The sequence below is a fragment of the Lagopus muta genome, chromosome 14 (genome assembly GCF_023343835.1).
Source record: "Lagopus muta isolate bLagMut1 chromosome 14, bLagMut1 primary, whole genome shotgun sequence".
Taxonomy (NCBI): domain Eukaryota; kingdom Metazoa; phylum Chordata; class Aves; order Galliformes; family Phasianidae; genus Lagopus; species Lagopus muta.
In genome coordinates, this window is record NC_064446.1 from 9,801,692 (window position 1) to 9,818,729 (window position 17,038).

General features: G+C 60.3%; 4 protein-coding genes across 7 annotated transcripts; 1 reads left to right on the forward strand and 3 right to left on the reverse strand.

Annotated features, from left to right (window-relative positions):
* Nucleotides 1–216: 216 nt before the first annotated feature.
* Nucleotides 217–2,157, reverse strand: B4GALT7 (beta-1,4-galactosyltransferase 7). The gene is made up of 6 exons (XM_048960505.1): nt 2,065–2,157; nt 1,646–1,987; nt 1,342–1,567; nt 1,052–1,135; nt 789–893; nt 217–675 (listed from the first exon to the last, which is right to left on the reverse strand). The coding sequence occupies exons 1-6, from the start codon at nt 2,109–2,111 to the stop codon at nt 520–522; spliced, it is 960 nt and encodes a 319-aa protein (XP_048816462.1). The 5' UTR covers nt 2,112–2,157; the 3' UTR covers nt 217–519.
* A 492-nt stretch (nt 2,158–2,649) lies between these two features.
* On the reverse strand, nt 2,650–6,877 carry LMAN2 (lectin, mannose binding 2). Its single transcript, XM_048960850.1, has 8 exons — nt 6,698–6,877; nt 6,499–6,617; nt 6,313–6,430; nt 5,241–5,320; nt 3,998–4,159; nt 3,687–3,801; nt 3,279–3,398; nt 2,650–2,922 (listed from the first exon to the last, which is right to left on the reverse strand). The coding sequence occupies exons 1-8, from the start codon at nt 6,834–6,836 to the stop codon at nt 2,762–2,764; spliced, it is 1,014 nt and encodes a 337-aa protein (XP_048816807.1). The 5' UTR covers nt 6,837–6,877; the 3' UTR covers nt 2,650–2,761.
* A 447-nt stretch (nt 6,878–7,324) lies between these two features.
* LOC125700328 (ADP-ribosylation factor-like protein 3) lies at nt 7,325–10,374 on the reverse strand. 4 transcript variants are annotated; one of them, XM_048960854.1, is made up of 6 exons: nt 8,939–10,374; nt 8,730–8,846; nt 8,578–8,628; nt 7,745–7,930; nt 7,600–7,672; nt 7,325–7,427 (listed from the first exon to the last, which is right to left on the reverse strand). In XM_048960854.1, exons 1-5 carry the CDS (start codon nt 9,176–9,178, stop codon nt 7,625–7,627), a joined length of 642 nt encoding a protein of 213 aa, XP_048816811.1. In that variant the 5' UTR covers nt 9,179–10,374; the 3' UTR covers nt 7,325–7,427; nt 7,600–7,624. The 4 variants fall into 4 exon arrangements, with proteins under 4 accessions (XP_048816811.1, XP_048816810.1, XP_048816809.1 ...); XM_048960853.1 differs by lacking the exon at nt 7,325–7,427 and having other exon boundaries at nt 7,444–7,672; XM_048960852.1 differs by lacking the exon at nt 7,325–7,427 and having other exon boundaries at nt 7,444–7,930.
* Nucleotides 10,375–10,685: 311 nt separating this feature from the next.
* On the forward strand, nt 10,686–17,021 carry RGS14 (regulator of G protein signaling 14). Its single transcript, XM_048960929.1, has 15 exons — nt 10,686–10,832; nt 11,644–11,665; nt 12,545–12,699; nt 12,803–12,895; nt 13,254–13,397; nt 13,490–13,639; nt 13,750–13,870; nt 13,946–14,070; nt 14,139–14,336; nt 14,425–14,501; nt 14,608–14,734; nt 14,906–14,987; nt 15,136–15,194; nt 15,312–15,420; nt 15,571–17,021. Exons 1-15 carry the CDS (start codon nt 10,788–10,790, stop codon nt 15,795–15,797), a joined length of 1,734 nt encoding a protein of 577 aa, XP_048816886.1. The 5' UTR covers nt 10,686–10,787; the 3' UTR covers nt 15,798–17,021.
* Nucleotides 17,022–17,038: the final 17 nt, after the last annotated feature.

Here is a 17,038-nt window from a genome sequence, read left to right on the forward strand (position 1 = left end):
GAGACCTTTCTGGCATCCCCACTCCTGGATCCAAGCTGGAGTGCCCCAGGTGCCTTCCCAGCAGCCAGGCAGGGATGTTCTCCCCCACTCCCTACCTCCTGCCCCAGGATAGTCTCCCAGCAAACAGTGGCAGTGCATCTGCTGCCTCCCACAGGCTGCTCCTGCTTCTGTTCCCTGTGGCTGCCTGCAGCAGATCTCCGAGTCACTGCGAGCAGATGCCTTGATAGTTCTTTATTGTCCTCTGAACTGGGTGGCAGCTCAGCCGTACCCAGCACAGGAAAAACGCCTCCTGCACCTGCCCTGGGAGACAGCAGCACCACTCACAGCAATGCCATGGAGTCCTGCTCTTGGCCTCTTCTGCTGATCCCAGCAAATTCAAGCACTCAGCCCTTTCTGCTCCTCTGGGTCCTGCCAGCAGCACTGTGCTGGCCTGCTGCAAAACTGCCTCGTTCCAAGCAGCTCGGCGCAGCCCTGGCGTCTTGACATGAGCACAGCACATGCTGACATGTGAGACACAGCTCAGCCAAACGTGCACCACGGTGTCTCACTCATGTCGCAGTCCAACAAGATGTTAAGGACAGTGCAGGGGGCTCCTGCCACAGTCAGAGCAGTCCGTGACTCAATCCGGTATCTCACGTTGTTCAGACCTCCCTCCCGATCCACCTTAAACTGCTCCTGAGAAGAAAGAGCATTCAGGGCAAAGCATCTGGTGCTGAGATAGAGAGCAGAGTGGGCAGGGAAGGGCTCGGGGCACGTGGCAATCACAGCCCGCATCTCTCACAGCTCACCTGCTTCTGTGCAGCAATGCGCTTCTGGTCTCTCTTCCTCCAGGCTGGATCATGAAGGTGCTGGAATGTCTCATACCCAGTTGTGATTCCAGAGGGACGGTGAACCTGGGAGGAGAAAAACGCTTCCATACAGCTCCTGAAAGCCTGCCTGCATGTGGGAAAGCCACCTGCCCTCGTGCCAGCCCTGGTGGCTACAGCAGGGGACAGAAAGGGGGATGAGAAGAAGAGCATCTTCAGCCAAGGAGGCCCCCAAGCACACTCACCTGGAGACCAGCTCCTTTGATGCGTCGATAAAACTCGTCGTCCTCCCGTCCCCAGCCCCAGAAGCGGTTGGACATGCCATTGCACTGCAACAAGAGCGGCACCGCACTGCTCTCCTGCAGCAGCCAAACACCACCACCACCCCCAGCCCCGAGCACGGCTGCAGCCTGCACTGCGCCATCAGCTCAAACCACAGATTGCTTCTCTGTCTTTCAAAGCGTGGGGCACAACACACACACACCAAGATTTCATTGTACACCCAACCGCAAAGCAGGAGGGGGGTTAAGCTCACCATCTCATAATGCTGCTTGGTGAGCAGCAGGATCCCTCCCACGTAGGTTTTGTAGTGGTACAGCGGGTGCAGCTCTGGGGATGCCACGTGGAAGGGCCCGGCCTCGGGGAAGCCATAATCCAGCTGCTCGTTGAGGGGCAGCAGGTCGACGTCGTGCATGGCGATGTAGTCCGTGTCATTGCCGCTCTCCAGGAAGCCCACGTTGATCAGCGACGCTCTGTTAAACCTGCAGTGGAACCGGGTTCGAGTCGCCGCCCTCTGCATGCGCACCGCACGGCATCCCCTGGCTTTGCAGCTCCCGTACCTGAAGTGGTCCACCTGGTTGAGCACCAGGATGTGGTGCCGGATCCTCTTCTTGCTGAGGAAGCGGTGCATGTAGGGTACGAAGGCCAGCAGCTCCTCGAAGCGCTCGCGGAAGGGCACGAGCACTGCCAGGCGGTGCGGCCCCCACGAAGGGTCGTCGGCCGGCGGGGCGGGGGGTTCGGGCAGGCAGGGCGGCCGGGGGGCCCCGCGCCCAAGGGGAGCCGCTTCGCCCGAGCAGCTGAGCTGCAACCAGAGCAGCGAGGCGAAGCCAAGCAGCAGCGCGAGGAAGAAGAGCTGGAAGATGGAGAACTTGCCGGCTAGGAGACCCAGGAGCTGCGGGGAGCTGGAGCACAGCGGGCGGTCAGCAGGGCGCCTTCCCATCTTTCCTCCCCCCTCCCCCCCCGCGCCGCTCCCGCTCACCCGCCGCCCCGCAGGCGCAGCGCGGCTCTCCGGCGGCCCGGCCCCATGGCGGACCCCGGTCCCGCCGCCGGGACACGCTGGCCGTGCCTTGCCGTTCCCCCGGAAACAAAACCACGGCACCGGCGTTCCGCTCCGCTCCTTCCGCCTGGCGGGGGCGGAACCGTGCCGGGACCCTCCCCGTGCCCGCTACCTCCCCTGCTAGGACCCATTCTCCCCCCCTTCCTCCCCTCCCATTCTCCGTTTCCCTCACGCAGCTCAGCCCCCAACCCCCCCCCCCGCCTTCCGCCCGACCCCTCCCCAGCAGAGCCCCAGACACAGGCAGAGCCGCGGATGGTGTCAGTCCTTTAATGCCCCACTCACAGCCCCAGCCCCAACAACCCCTACATTCATACCCACCGCCCCGGGCAGCACAGCGGGTCCTGGGGGTGCCCAGAGGAAGCACCGCGGCTCTCGGGGTGAGCAGTGCCTCTGCAGCAGGTGTGGGCTCTAATTAAAAACATTCCCTCCCCCCCCCTCCCCCCCCCCCCCCCCCCACCAAGTCCAGCCCGCTAGACAGCAAGCGTCCTGCAGGATTACAGCCACAGGGACAGTTAAGAAAATACTTCTTGTATTTCTCGGAAACAGCTTTTAGAAACCACAGTTTGTACAGCTCCCCATAGAAAAGGAACGGGTCGGGCACCGCAGCCCGGTTCTTCCATCAGTAAAAACGCTTGTTCCGCTCCTGGCGTTTCTGGAAGACCACAGCTCCCACCACAGCACACACAATGATGCCCAGCAGCGCGCACAGCAGGAGCAGGAACACCTTCCAGCCTGTCAGGGGCCCGCTGCGGAAATTCCCCGTCGGGTCGTCCACATTGTCTGCAAGGAGAAGCAAGAGACTCACCAAGCCTCACCTCCACCAATGCCTCAGAGTGGGGGAATCTCAGCTCTAACTCTGCCCTGCTGCTGAGCAGGAAGCTGCTGGAAAAACCAGTGCTGGAGCACTGCTGAGAACAGGGAGATCAAGCGCTCAAGTGATAGATGGACATTTTCCCCACAAAATGCACTCTGCTGCTACTGCTGGCAGCAACCACTAAACGCCAATGCATAACCAATGCATAACACAGGCACCTGCCTCGTGGCAGGCACACTGTGGCAGATTTTTCCAGGTTTTTAGGTGCCCAGCCCCAAGATCCAAGTACTTCACCGAAGGTTTGGGAAGCCCAGACACTCACCTTTGGGAGATTTAAGGAGACTGACGCTAGGCTCAATCTTTGTCCAGTCAACAGTGTCATCTTCCAGGGGATGCTCCACCATGAGCTGGAATAGCTTCATTGAAATAATGTCATGATTGTCTAGGAAGCAACCGTCAGCACTGAGGACTGTCAGAAGCCTTGAGAAATGCCCACACTGGCATCCCCAGCTCTGTGCTCTGCCAGGTGCAGGCCTCCTTCCCTCTCAAGCAACCCTCACATCCCAGGTATAATTTGAGATGCTTTTACGTGCCTCCTTTCTCAGGCCACGTGTCCCGATTCAATACAGTTTCAAAAGCCCCATGAACAAGAAGCCACCATCTACTGCATCCATAGCATTATACTCCAAGCACCAAGCAGCACATAATCCTGCAAGCAAAGCCCACTCACCAGATAAGTCTCCAGTGCCTGCAGAAGCACCAAAAAAGTAGCCAGTGGGCAGCTGTACCCCTGCAATGTCAATGCAGTTCTTCCATTCGTTCTTGTCTTCTACGTCTGTCATCACCTGTAGGACCAGGGGAGTCACACCAAGAACACTGGCTGCCCCTCTGCCCAGCCAGCACTTCTTTCGGAACCAGAGGAGCAGGAGATCGAATGTGGCAAACCACACACTGCCACAGCACCACCCACCCATCAGTACCACCCTGCTGTACGTGCACGAGGTGCCCTGCAGAAGGAACAAGGCTCCCTGCACATCTCACCGTCAGGCGACCTCGGGAGTACCGAACTGCCAGGAAAGTGTCATGATTCTGGTTCCGAATCTCAGCAGTGCATCCTGCCAGCTCCGTCCAGCGCCCATCCTTACTGTGGTCGTAAGTCAGGGAGCCGTTGTTCACCATGGCAGAGATGTAGGGGAACACACGCTGCAGGGAGAGCATTAGTGCCTTCAGTCTGAAGCAGCCTTTCAGCTGCAGACCCGAGAGCCAACTTCCCCTGTCTGCTCAGAAACCTCAGTGAGACCAGAACAACAGCAAGGCAACTGCATGGCAACAAAGTGAGTACAAAGAGCTCAACTATTAAATCAAAGCTCCTTTCCTACGTAAAGCTGGCCCTAGAATGAGCGAGAGCTTGTTCTGCCTAAAGCAGAGTTGCCTTATCTGATCATCTGCATTAAGACCCCTCACGGGCTTACACAGCAGCGGAGGCTCATGACAGTGGGACAGTGCCCAACAGAGTAACTTGCAGAGAATGCACAAGATCCAGTGAGAAGCTGTAAGATATTAATTGGAGCGAGACAGAAGCCTACAAACAGCACAGAAACTGGGCAGCAACAGCACATGAGCAGCAAAGCCACATCCAAGATTCTGTAGTCAGTAGTGTGATGTGTGCTGTAAGGAGCAGCTGGAGGCAACAATTAGCAACTCACTGAACATCAACACAAGTGGATAGGGTCACTTCCCATGTATTTACGACTGAAGTGTCACCAAGTGGTTGGGGCAACAGACCTCACTAATGCTGTCACATTGTCTAACCATGTCATAATGAGATCCACAAACATGAAGCAGGACAGAAGGATCACAACCGCTGTAGGGAATTCTGGAGAAGAAAGCCAGCACAGGAGTTTCTCTTTTAGAAAAACAGGCTGGAGATGGAGAATAAGGCCAGAAACAATGTGAGACGGTCAGAGAAGTCCAGGAAATGACACCTGGGATTAATATATTTTCAGATAGATTTCACATTCAGTGTCTACTGTCTTATCAGAAGCAGGGGAAAGGCCCTGGGAGCAAAGGAGCAGTCAACACCATGACATGGAGCAAGCACCTTCCTGTCCCCATTAATGCACATACATCCTCTGCTCTTTACCAGCTCACAGGACAGGAAGAACAGTAATCTGTTCTTGCATAAAGAAAGTTTTCCTCAGTCTATGAGGTATGAAGCACTTGCAGCACAAAGCCACAAGGAAGCAGCCTCCTGAGCACTGAGCGAGCTCCCTGAACTACTCACCTCTGTTGCTTCATCATTGGGATACGTATCGAGGAAAATAGCCAGCCCATGAAAATTGTCCCTGCTGCCAAAAACAGGACCTGGAACAGGGCAGAACACAGTAAACGGATGGCTCTGTTCTGTACCTTCATCCTGAAGCCCTGGTTTGTAGGTCTTTGACACTGAGACTCCTTCCAGCTGGCACAAGCAGCACAGCCCTACCTCACCTCAAAGCATAGCCCAATGAGGCAGAATCTGCACTAGAACAGCAGACACAGCACCAGGCCTGCTCATGCAGACTGCACACAGCCCCCAGGGGAAAAACACAATTGCCACTGAGAAGCACTGCTCATCTGGAGCATTGCTGCAGGCTCACAGGTCAGGATGGACAGAGCAGAACACTCGTCTCTAAGCTGGGGTGGCCAAAGGGAGCTCAAAACCTGCTCTGCAGAGAGCTAGCTCTAAGGCTGTCCCAGCACACGTGCAAGCACTGCTGAACCCAGGTTGTGCATGGAGCTCATGCTGAACACCCAGAGTCATAGGATTGTTTGAGTTGGAAAGGACCCTTAAAAGTTATCTACTCCAACCCCTCTCGTGCCTCCAGGGACAGGGCACACATCACCTCTCTGGGCAAGCTGTGCCAATGCCTCACCATGCTTTGTGTAAAACTCCTTCTTATATCCACTCTCAATCTCCCCTCTTTCAGTCTGAAACCATTTCTCCTTGTCCTAACACAACAGACCCTGTTAAAGAGACTGTCCTTTTCTTTCTTATGACCCCCTTTAGATACTGAAGGGCTGCTGTCAGGTCTCCCCAGAGCCTTCTTTTCTCCAGGCTGAACAGCCCCAGCTTTCCCAGACTGTCCTCACAGGGGAGGCATTCCATCCCCTGGATCAATTTTGTGGTCCTCCTCCAGTGGCACTCTGACAGGTCCACATCTCTCCTGTGCTGAGGGCTCCAAACCTGGACGCAGTACTCCAGGTGAGGTCTCACCTGCACAGAGCAGAAGGGCAGGACTACTTCTCTCACCCTACTGACCACACTTCCTTTCATGCAGCCCAGGATACGGCCGCCGTTCTGGGCTGCCACCTACCTGGCACGAGGCGCTCCTGCGTGTACCACAGGGCCAGGCCATCCCCGTGCAGATTCTTCTTGCCAGCGCCGTGGATCTTGAAGTGGACGTGCAGCTCCCAGTCCTTCAGAAAGCAGGGCTGCGGAACAGACTCGGTGTCAGCCCGGCACGGGGAAAGGTCCGCCAGCCGCCCACCCCAGGGCTCACCACGCGGTTCCAGATGGAGCCCTCCCGGCTGCGTTCATCAGGCGTCAGACGGACGTACTGGCTGGTAACCATGGTGCTGCCCTGGAAGTCCCACAGCGGCATCGCGGCGGAGCCTGCACCTGCGACGAGTGCAGAGAGCGTGGTTCAACGCGCAGCCCCGGCCAGGCCCCGGCCCCCACCCGCCGCGCCCCGCGCTCACCCTGGTACGGCTTCATCAGCGAGTGCTCGCGCTTCAGGTGCTCGCTGTTGCCATCCGTAAGCTCGGCGGGGGCCAGCCGTGGGCCGACCCCCGCCAGCAGCAACAGCGCGATGGCCGCCAGCTGCGCGCCTGCCGCCATCCTCCGTTTCCGCCTTCCGCCGCGCCGCGCCCACTCCGCAGCGGCGGCCCTCTCTGCCAATCACGGGCCTCCAGACCGCTGCGCCCCCGCCCCCGCGGGGTGACGTCACTCCCGCCCGCCTATGGGAGGGGTGGGGGCGGGACCAGCGAGGCTGCAACTTCCGCCGTGCGGCAGTCCGAACCCGGGAGCGGCAGCATAGCGCCTCCCGAGCGCGAGGTGTGTTGGGAGCCGCAGTCCGCTCCGCCTCGTGCCGTCCGCGGGGCACGTGACCCGCCCCGCCCTCCGGCAGCCCGTTGCCACGGTAACGCCTCACAAGATGGCGGCGGGTGTCGCGTGCGGTGCCGCGCGAAGGACAGAGAAGCGCAGCACAGACGGGCGGCGGGGTCAGTGCGGAGCTCAGCGGCTGCTTTATTGAGTGCCCGTGCTGCCGGCCCAGCACAGTGTCCCCGCATTGCGTTAGCACGCTGCGTCTCATCGCTGATCCACATCCTCACTGCCACGTCCCGCACTGTGTATGGGCTGTGCCCGCTGGTGCAGCGGTGCCCGTCTGGGAGATGTGAGAGGCTGTAATGCTGTGGGCCCTGCTTCTCTCTGCCGGGGAGGACCCAGGGTACGTGGAGGCCCAGAAGATGAGGAGAGAAGGGAGGATGAGTGGTGAACAACTGTGTGGAAACCCCTCAGAGCATGAGTTGAAGGCTCAGGGCCTGGTCAGGCCTTCAGGGTATGTGGGGACTGAAGGAGAGGTTGGCTGTGGCTTAGTGACCTGCAGCTCTGTCACTTTGCAGCTCTCACTTCTTCCTGCTCATGATCTGCTTGGAAATCCAGTTCATTCCATCCTGAGGGGAAGAGAGGTATGAGCACAGCCTGCTGCTACACACCCGCAGTGCTGGCAGCCGCTCGCTCTGTACCTGCACGCCTTCTCCAGACAGGGCTGAGCAGGCCTGGATCTGCCATTCTCGGTCCCGGTAGGTGTGGAGGCTCAGCCCTTCTGCGATCTCAGCTGCAGGTGCTGCTGTCACCAGGTCCTGCTTGTTGGCAAATACGAGCAGTGGGACCCCCATCAGAGATTCCTCCTCAGTGAGCTCCGCCAGCTCCTGCCAAGAGAGAACCCCTTCCCAGGAATGCTGCTGCTCCCACAGAGCTGTGTTCCTCTCTGGACTCCGCGCTGGTGAGTCTCAATTTGCCGTGAGGTCTCTACAATCCAAGGGGGAGATGGGAACCCTTGAAGCTACATCTGCCCTGAGGAGAACTGGAGCCGCACTCAGCAGTGCCTGAGAGACAGAACGCTCCTGGCACCCAGAGCACCTTGGGCAAAGGGCAGCTGCTAACAGCCCACACTGTCTGGTGCCCACGCCTGTGTTCCTGGCAGAGTCTGATGTCAGCACGGCCTCAGCTGACACTGTCTCACCTTCCATTCTTTGCTTTGCTTTCCAGCTTTTACATCTCCCAATTCACTACCTGAGCAAATGGCTTTCTTACGTGGCCGTATCAGAGACAAGGAACCCTGTGTCAGATGTCCCTGGGGCATCATCCCCAACTAGGGTAGGGTGGGCAGAGCTGCTTGGGGCAGGTCTGCTGTGGGGTGGGACAGATCTGCATGCTGAGGCCCTGGTCATGAGCCCTTCCCACACAGGTTGGGGAACAACTCAACCTCCATGGGGAAAGCCCACATAAAAACAGCCTTGTTCCCCACTTCTGTGCCCAGGACCTCACCACTGCCCCTTGCCCAGACCGTTCATACCTGCCCTGTCTCCTCGAAGCGCTTCTGGTCTGCACTGTCGATGACATAAATCTGCCAGGGGGGACAAAAGGAACAGCAGGCAGTCCCTCCTCACACATCACACAGCCCTCTGCTTGCTGCAGGGCTCTGCTAGGGCATGGCCCCTGGCTCACCAGAAGGTCAGTGCTGCCCAGGTACTTCCTCCAGTAAGGTCGGACGGCGCGCTGCCCGCCAATGTCCCAGATGTTCAGCTTGAAGCCATGCGAGTGGACGCTCTTGACATTGAACCCCTGTGCGGGGAAGCAAACTCTGGCATCACCCCAGGGGAAGAAAGACAAGACCCATTGCCCTCCCACTGCGCGTGCTTCAGAGCAGCCTGTACCTGGGTGGGAGTGATGGTGCTGACCTCCTCAGATGCCAGGCGCTTCAGCAGCGTGGTCTTGCCTGCATTGTCCAGCCCCAGCAGCACGATGCGGAGCTCCTGCCCTGGGGAACTGCTCAGCCTCTGGATGACAGAGAGCAGCCCCCGAGGATGCAGGGAGCTGGGAGAGTCCTGCAGGGTGCTGGGTTGCTGCAGAGCACCCTCATTTTGCAGTGGGGAGCTGGGTGCCCTGTCGTCCATGGGTGCCCTGTGTCTGTGGCCTGAGCAAAGTCTGGGACTTTGTTCCAAGGTGCACAGGTTCAGGGTGGCCCCACCGAAGATCCGCCCAGCCTGTCCCCTTCCCTGGGAGCCCAGGCAGCTCCTGGCAGGCTAGGGGACAAGCCCTGGTGCTGTGCAGCCAGCTGGGCACTGATGCCAGTGCAGCTGCTTGGGGCAGGAGGGATGTAGCCAGACCCTCCTCCCCACCTCTTGCACATCGCCCACGGTCTGGGAATGGCTGCAGCTCACAGCACACCCAGGGAGAGGCTGGGGGCTCATCCCTGGGGCACTGGCATCTGCGTGACTGGCACACCCTCCGTCCCTGGGGGAGGAAGAGGATTATGGCCTCCTGAATTAGCTACTGTTTCTCCATTTACTCACAGCATTAAGTAATGCCCTCAGTAAATCCCCCAGCCAGCTGTCACCCATCCGCTACCTCTTCCTGCTCCTGATCCCAGGGGTAAAATGAGGGGCACAGAGCATCCCTCTCCCCAACTCATGGGGATGCTAGCACAGCAGGAGGATGCAGTACCTGGGCACCACAAGCACTGTGTTGGAGTCACCAGCAAGGGATGCCATGGGCAGGGTCAGACACAAAAGAGGGCAGCTGAGAGCTGGCTGTGCAGGGGCAAAGTGTGGCCAGGATTCCTTTCCCTTCAACCTAGAGCATGACAGGAGGTGACGCTGGGATATGGCTGCTCTGAGCCACATCAGCCTGAGGGAGACGTGGGCTGTGGAGCAGGACAGGGATGTTCACAGAATCATGGAGTCATAGAGTGGCCTGTGTTGGAAGGGACATTAAAGCCCCCAGCCCCATCACCTGCCCCAAACGAGATCAGGCCGCACGGGGCCCATCCAAGGCACTGGGCACCCTGCAGCCCACGCTGCCCCACTCGGGGCCAGTGCTCATCCCAAAGCCAACGGGATGAGGTTAACCGAGCCACGCGCTCGCTTCTCACACGCCCGGCTCGTGTTTCGACGCAGTTATCCCTGCAGGGAGGACGGTGACTCACGCGCTCTGGGTGAGCAGTTTTTATTTATAACTCGCAGTGCAGAGCCAAGGCAAACAGTGCGGCGACAAAGGGAGGGGGAGCTGCGATGCCCCGATGCCATCGCCACGCGCGGACCTCCGCCCGGCTCGGCGCCGCGCTCACCGGCCCCGCTCGCATCCCGTTATCCGCCCCGCAGTGACCGCGGCGCCCTGCCGTCCGCCCGGCACTCACTCGCATTTCCCGGCCCGTCTCAAAACACCCTCCCCAAAACACCCTTTCCCTGCGGTTGCCGGAGCCCCGCGCTCGGGGCAGAACCGCCGGGACGCGGCACCCCCAACGCCGCGCGGCCGCCCCGGGGCAGCGCCGCTCTCCCGGCGCCCGGCGCTGAGCGGACCCGGGGCAGCCGCTACCGGCGGTGGCGGAGGGAGGGAGGGCGGCTCCGCTCCCCCCGGCTGCGGTCTCGGTTCCCATGGCGACACTTCCTGTGGCAGCCGAAAGCGGCAGTGCCGGCGGGGCCGGGGGTGCCGGGAGGGCCGGGCCGGGCCGCGATGCTGCGGGGCGGCGGGTAGCCCGGCGGGCTGGGCCGGGCCGTGCCAGGCATGCAGGGCAAGGGCAAGCTGCTGCCGGTCCTCAACGGGCGGATGGTGAGCGGGGTCCGGCTGGGTACCGAGCTCGGGGAGATGCGGGAGAGGGAGGGTGGGGCTGGGGTGTGGTGCGAGCCTGGGGCGTGCGGGGATGAGGTGTGCGGGGTGGGCGACGGGGGGTGGGCAGCGGGATGGGTGCGGGAGGGTTGTGGGTGCGGGAGTGGGAGGTGCGGGGCTGCGGCGGGGCCGGGCAGGGGGATGCTGTGGGGCTTTTGGGACTGGGGGTCACAAGGCGGCTCCGTGGGTGTGGGGCTGGCAGCGGGCACCGGCCCGGGGAATCACGCCAAGTGGTGCAGCGCTTTGCCCACCCCTGTGCTGGGGATGAGCGTGAGGCCCTGCCCATCCTCCTGGGTGCCACGTCCCTGCGGGAGCTGCCCGAGGCGGCCTGGGGGATGCTGCAGGATGCCCTGGGCCTGCAGCTCGGGCACGGATCGACTCCAGCCCCTCGGCACTGGATTTCCAGTAGCCCCGGGCCCCAAAGCAGGAGGCAGCGGGCACCGTGCCTGCCTGGGGCTGTGGTTCTCCTTCCTCCCCTGCTCTTCCTGTGTTGGGGAGGCTGCTTCTCCCTGCGTAGCAGCAGAGTCACATCTGACAGCATTCGTCCTTTCCCAATTGCTGAACCCAAGGCGGCAGAGGCACGCGGGTGGGAGAACAGCAGTGTGCTCTCTGCAGACCCACAGCCCTGCTTGCTGTGCTGGGGGAGTCCCACGTCCCGCCCCCGCCATGGGGCAACAGCTCCAGCTGTAGGTAGATAACACTGGGGCTCTACCTCTAGCTGTTTTCTTCCCTCACCTCTCTTTCCACCCTGCAGGGCCCGGCTGTGTCAGATGGAGGTAAGGCTGTTTGCTGTGCTGGGACGAGGTTGGTGGCATCTTCAGGGGAGGGGGAGCCCTGCAGTCCCACCCATCCCTCTCTCCTCTGCTGGGTCCCTGGGTGCTAGGAGCTGCAGCACTGGCTGGGACGTGCTGAACCCAGTGCTCTGAGGGGATGCTGCCTGTTTGCCAAGTCATGCCTTGATTTGGACTGATTGAGAACAGCAGGGCCCGGCAGAGCAGCAAGCTGCCTCCTCCCTGCTGGGGAGCAGCCGCGATGCTGCTGCTCCTGCCTGCATGCCCTGTCTTCCTGCTGCTGGTTCTCCCAGTCCAACAGCTGTGCTCACCAGGGGTTCCTGCAGGATTAGGGACCTGGGTGGCTGATCTGTGTCCCCCACAGTGGTCAGGGCTGGAGGGATGGAGAAGGTAAATTGAAGCACAGTGCAGAGGCATGGTTCCTGGGGAGTACCTCCAGCCATCCTCCGTGCTCTCTCCATGAAACATGCCCGCCATTTACTCCTGCCATCCTGCTTCCCCTCCCCACTGGGTGCCTTCCCCACACGCCGGCTTTGTTTCCCAGGAGATGAGTCACACGCAGAGTGAGGTGACAGCCCTGGGAGGGAGTGTTGTCACGCCGGAAGGTGTCAGCTTGTGCCATCCATCGCTGTGCTCAGTCCAACGGTGACGCTGATGTGATGGAGCAGCGGCCCAGCTCCTCGTGCTCCCATCCCACATCCCGCAGGGCTGGAGCAGCCAGGATGGGGCAGATAGACTTGGGGCAGATAATGGGGGCTGCAGATAGTAGTTCTTTGGGGGCTGACTCAACTCCAGCTGAATGCCCATGCACAGGGTGGCCACGGTGCCCAGGGACTCAGACCTGACCTTTTCTCTCTCTTTCAGAATTAAATGCCTCCAGAGCCAGGGGCAGCAACCACAGCGTGAACAGCCTGCCTGCAGTGCAGTCCCTCAGCAGCAATACACACAGCTCTGTTGTCAGCTGGGCCGAGTCCTTTGAGACACTGCTGCAGGACCGCGTGGCTGTCACCTACTTCACTGTGAGTGCTGCAGCCCACACTCTGTGCTGACTACAGCTGCAGTCCTGGCCTCAAGCACCCCATGCCCTGGGTGCAGTCAGGCCAGCATCTCTCTGCCCCACAGGAGTTCCTCAAGAAGGAGTTTAGTGCCGAAAATGTCTACTTCTGGCAGGCATGTGAGCGCTTCCAGCAGATCCCAGCCAGCAACATGCAGCAGGTATTGACCCCATGCAGAGGATGTGGTCTGATATGTGGAGGTGGCAATCATGTCACTGTGTTCCTGGGTGCTTGTATGACTGCTGGTAGGGAGGATGGGGTTTTTCTTGTTGGGACAAGAAAGTGGGCACAGGGCAGGCTGTGCTTCTCCATCTCTGGGCCAACAAAAGGATGGAGAGTGCTGCTGCCAGGGGCAGGAATGGGAAAAGAGATACGAGGAATAGGACAGGAGGGGCCAGGGCAAGGTAACTCCTCCATTGAGACGTACTGGGTGTGAGGCCAGTGCCTGTCCTGCCTTGGGTGGGACTCAGCCCCCAGACCTCAAGGGCCCATAGCCCCATCCTGAGTCCTGTTCCTAGCTGGCGCAGGAGGCACGGCGGATCTACGATGAGTTCCTCTCCAGCCACTCGGTGAGCCCCGTCAACATCGACCGGCAGGCCTGGATCGGGGAGGACATGCTGGCAACTCCCTCACCAGATATGTTTCGCCTCCAGCAGCTCCAAGTGAGACAAAAACCCCCAGTCCCACTCCAGCAGTGAGGCAGGAGCCAGACCCCCAGGCTGGGATGCTGAGCAAGCACCTTTTCCCCCCTCAGATCTTTAATCTGATGAAGTTCGACAGCTACACACGTTTTGTCAAGTCCCCACTCTACCAAGCCTGCCTGACAGCTGAGAGCCAGGGGCAGCCCCTGCCAGACCTGCGGCCCCACTCCCGCAGCAGCAGCCCCCCCCCAGACCTCAGCAAGGTGCGTGGGGTGTCAAGGGAACACGGACCCATCCGGGGCCAGTCTGAGGGATGGAGACAGTGGGGGACAGGGCAGCCTCCATGCTGAGCTTCCTCCTCTCTTTTCCCCAGAAGTCAAAGCTGAAGCTGGGGAAGTCTCTACCACTGGGCGTGGAGACAGCTGGCAGTGGTGCTAACCGCAGCCCTCGCCGTTCCTTCCGCAAGGGCGAGCGACGGGAGCCCTCCTGGGCAGGTAGGAGACATGCAGGGCAGCTCTGGGTGTCCCTGTCCTCGTGCCATCCCCACCATGTCTGTCTGTCTGTCCTAGATGGGGGAGAAGGTGGCGGAAGCACTGTGCTATGGAGGGAGTCCCAGGGCTCCCTGAACTCCTCCGCCAGCCTGGACCTGGGCTTTCTCTCCTCGGCCAGCACAGCTCCCAGCCCCTGGGCAGAGGTGAGTCCTGGCTGTGCCAGCCCCACACCACCACTGCCCATGCTGATGGTGGCTCTCCTGTGCCACAGGGCCACCGCAAGAGCCTGGGGGGCAGCGAGGCTGAGGCCAAGCCCATGAAGTACTGCTGCGTCTACCTGCCTGATGGCACAGCCTCACTGGCCTCTGTGCGGCCCGGGCTCTCCATCCGCGACATGCTGGCTGGGATATGCGAGAAGCGCGGCTTCAGCCCCTCCGACATCAAGGTCTATCTGGTGGGGAACGAGCAGGTACGGGGCAGGGGGGCTCCTGCCAGCGAGGCTGGTGTGGCATGGATGTGTCCGTGCCGGGAGCATTGTGATACTTTGGCTCTTGCAGAAAGCACTGGTGTTGGACCAGGAGTGCTGTGTGCTGGCAGACCAGGAGGTGAAGTTGGAGAACAGGATAAGTTTTGAGTGAGTGTCATTTTCAGGACTGATGCCTTTGTATATCTGTTCCACATCATCCATCCCAACTTCCACACAGTACCCGGACCCCCCAGTGTTGTCTTTCTCTCTGCAGTCTGGAAATCTCCTCCCTCAACAAGACCATCCGCATCACAGCCAAGTCCACCAAGCGTATTCGGGAAGCGCTGCAGCCTGTGCTGGGGAAATACAGCATAAACATGGAGCTGGCACTGTTGCGGCGGGTGAGGGTGGTGGGGCAGTGATCTGTATAGGGCCAGAGTGGGCAGCAGCACTGGGGGGTGCTCCATGTTGGGTAGCCCTCGACATGGTGAGTGCTGATGTTATAGACACAGGCCCTCCACCTGGCCACCTTCACTACGTGCTGTGTATGACACTGGTGTTCCCCATTGCAGCAAGGTGAGCGGGCATCCCTGGACATGGACAAGCTGGTTAGCACAGTGGCTGCACAGAAACTCATCCTGGAAATGCCAGCAGGTAACGTCTGCTGTCTCCTCCTAAGCACTGTTACTGCCATGAGCCACGTCACTGCCCCCAGAAGTGTCCCCAGTCCCTCCTGCTGCTTTCTGCTGGTAGATTCTGCTCCCTAGGTGAGCACAGAGCATTGCTCTTCTCTATGTTGCAGACGTGCGAATGACAGAGAGTGCTGAGGCTGCGGCTGCCCCTTCCCCTCTCCAGAGTGAGGTGAGTCCAGGAGTGCCTGTGGGGAAGTTGTACCCCACTGTGGGTCCTGGGAGGAGGCAGGGGCAGGGAAAGCACTGCTTACTTGCCCCTGCGCTGAGGCATGGCTGCTTCCTGCAGGAGGGAAGCCCGATGGGAGCAGAGTCTGACACACCATGGGGAACAACCTCCTCCAGACCACGGTCATCAGCTGCCAGCAACCTGAACCGCCGCACATACGACCTGGAAGGTGAAAGCTGACATACCACAAATCCTCAGGACGGGGGAAAAACATGGGCTGAGGGGAGGCGGGTTCCTTCTGCACCAGGGATGGATGTGAGGTCCCATGGGTGCAGGATCCCCATGGGGTGGCTGAGGCCCGTGTCCTCATTTTCCCCAGGTCTGGTAGAGCTGCTGAACCGTGCGCAGAGCTGCCGGGCCAATGACCAGCGTGGGCTGCTCTCCAAGGAGGACCTGGTCCTACCTGACTTCCTCCAGCTGCCAGGGCAGGATGATGGTACCTGCCAGGGGCCAGAGCCACCCAGTGCCCTTCACCCAGGGAACGGCCAGCCCGCTCCTGCCAAACCTGCACCGGCTCAGCCTGCGGTTGACCGTGAGCCCCGGTGAGCCCTGCTCCACACCTGTGCCGGCGTGTGGCGCCGCCAACACGGCCCAGACCACAGATCCGTCCATGTCCTGTCCCAGCCTCATGTTGTGTTGCTGTGAGTGGTTCAACAGCTGCCATGCCCCTCGGTGGGGCCGTACCCCAGTACACGTCAAGGGAGTCCTGTATATAGGTCAAACCCCTGTTGCAAAGTACTTTGCAGCATCCCACATACGTCTGGCACTATTCCTGCCTGGTGCCTCTGCCCTGGAGCAGGGCTGCCCCTAGGCAAATCCTGCCCTTGGGAGAATCCTGCCTGCACCAGGCTGGTGCAGACCCGCAGGAAACAGCCTTTGGCCCAAGGGAGGACAGGATAGAGAGGACGTTGCCAGACTGGGTGGCAGAGCAGGCACCAGACCTCGGCCCCAGTGCTGAGGACAGGCAGAGACAGGAGAGTGCATTGGCCCAGATCAGGCCCTGTCCCAGCAGCAGCAGTGTGAGACTCTGCATGGGAGGCTGCAGAGACGGCCCTCAGAGCAGACACCCACAGCCCCTGCCCGGTCCCTGCTGGAGCTGGGGACATTCAGCTCTTGGGGATAAGTCTGTCCTGTGCTAGAGGTGCTGGATCAGTGCGGCACCTCTGAGTGTTCAGCATCTCAGCCTACCCTAGGCATGTCCAGCAGTGCCTTGGGCCACCGCTCAGTCCCCACTGCCCAGTCACAGGCAGAGCGTTGGCCCAGGGCAGCCTTCTGCTCCCCCAGGCAGGTGTCACAGCCCCCAGGGCTGGCTCAGAGCCCCCATGTGTCTCCGTGGTGCTGCTCAGTCCTATCTGTGGTGTGAAACCAGGGGAAATAAAGAGCATTGCCTGGAATCACTTCCCTCTCCTCCCTTCCTTCTCTGCTGGGGATCCATACTGTGCTCAGCTTTTGAGGGATGTTGGGGTAGCTTCTTCCAGCATCCCCTCTCCTGAACCCCAGTACCCACACAGCCCACTAGAGCTGTTCCCCACAACCCTGCCCGGTGCCCATCCTGCTCTTGCAGGAAGGACCAGCACCAGTAGCCTGTTTTCCCTGTACTGCTAATGATGCAGGGGAAACTGTGGGGCTGGTAGGACTTCAGCCCCAAGGCTGTCAATGAGTGACAGCCCAGCTGCCAGGGCCTCTGCGGGTTAATGATTGTGTGGACAGCCAGGCAGCGGCCATCGCATCCTCTGGGCACAGGGCACATGCAGCCACCAGTCTCCCTCGCTGGCAGAGCTGGGCAC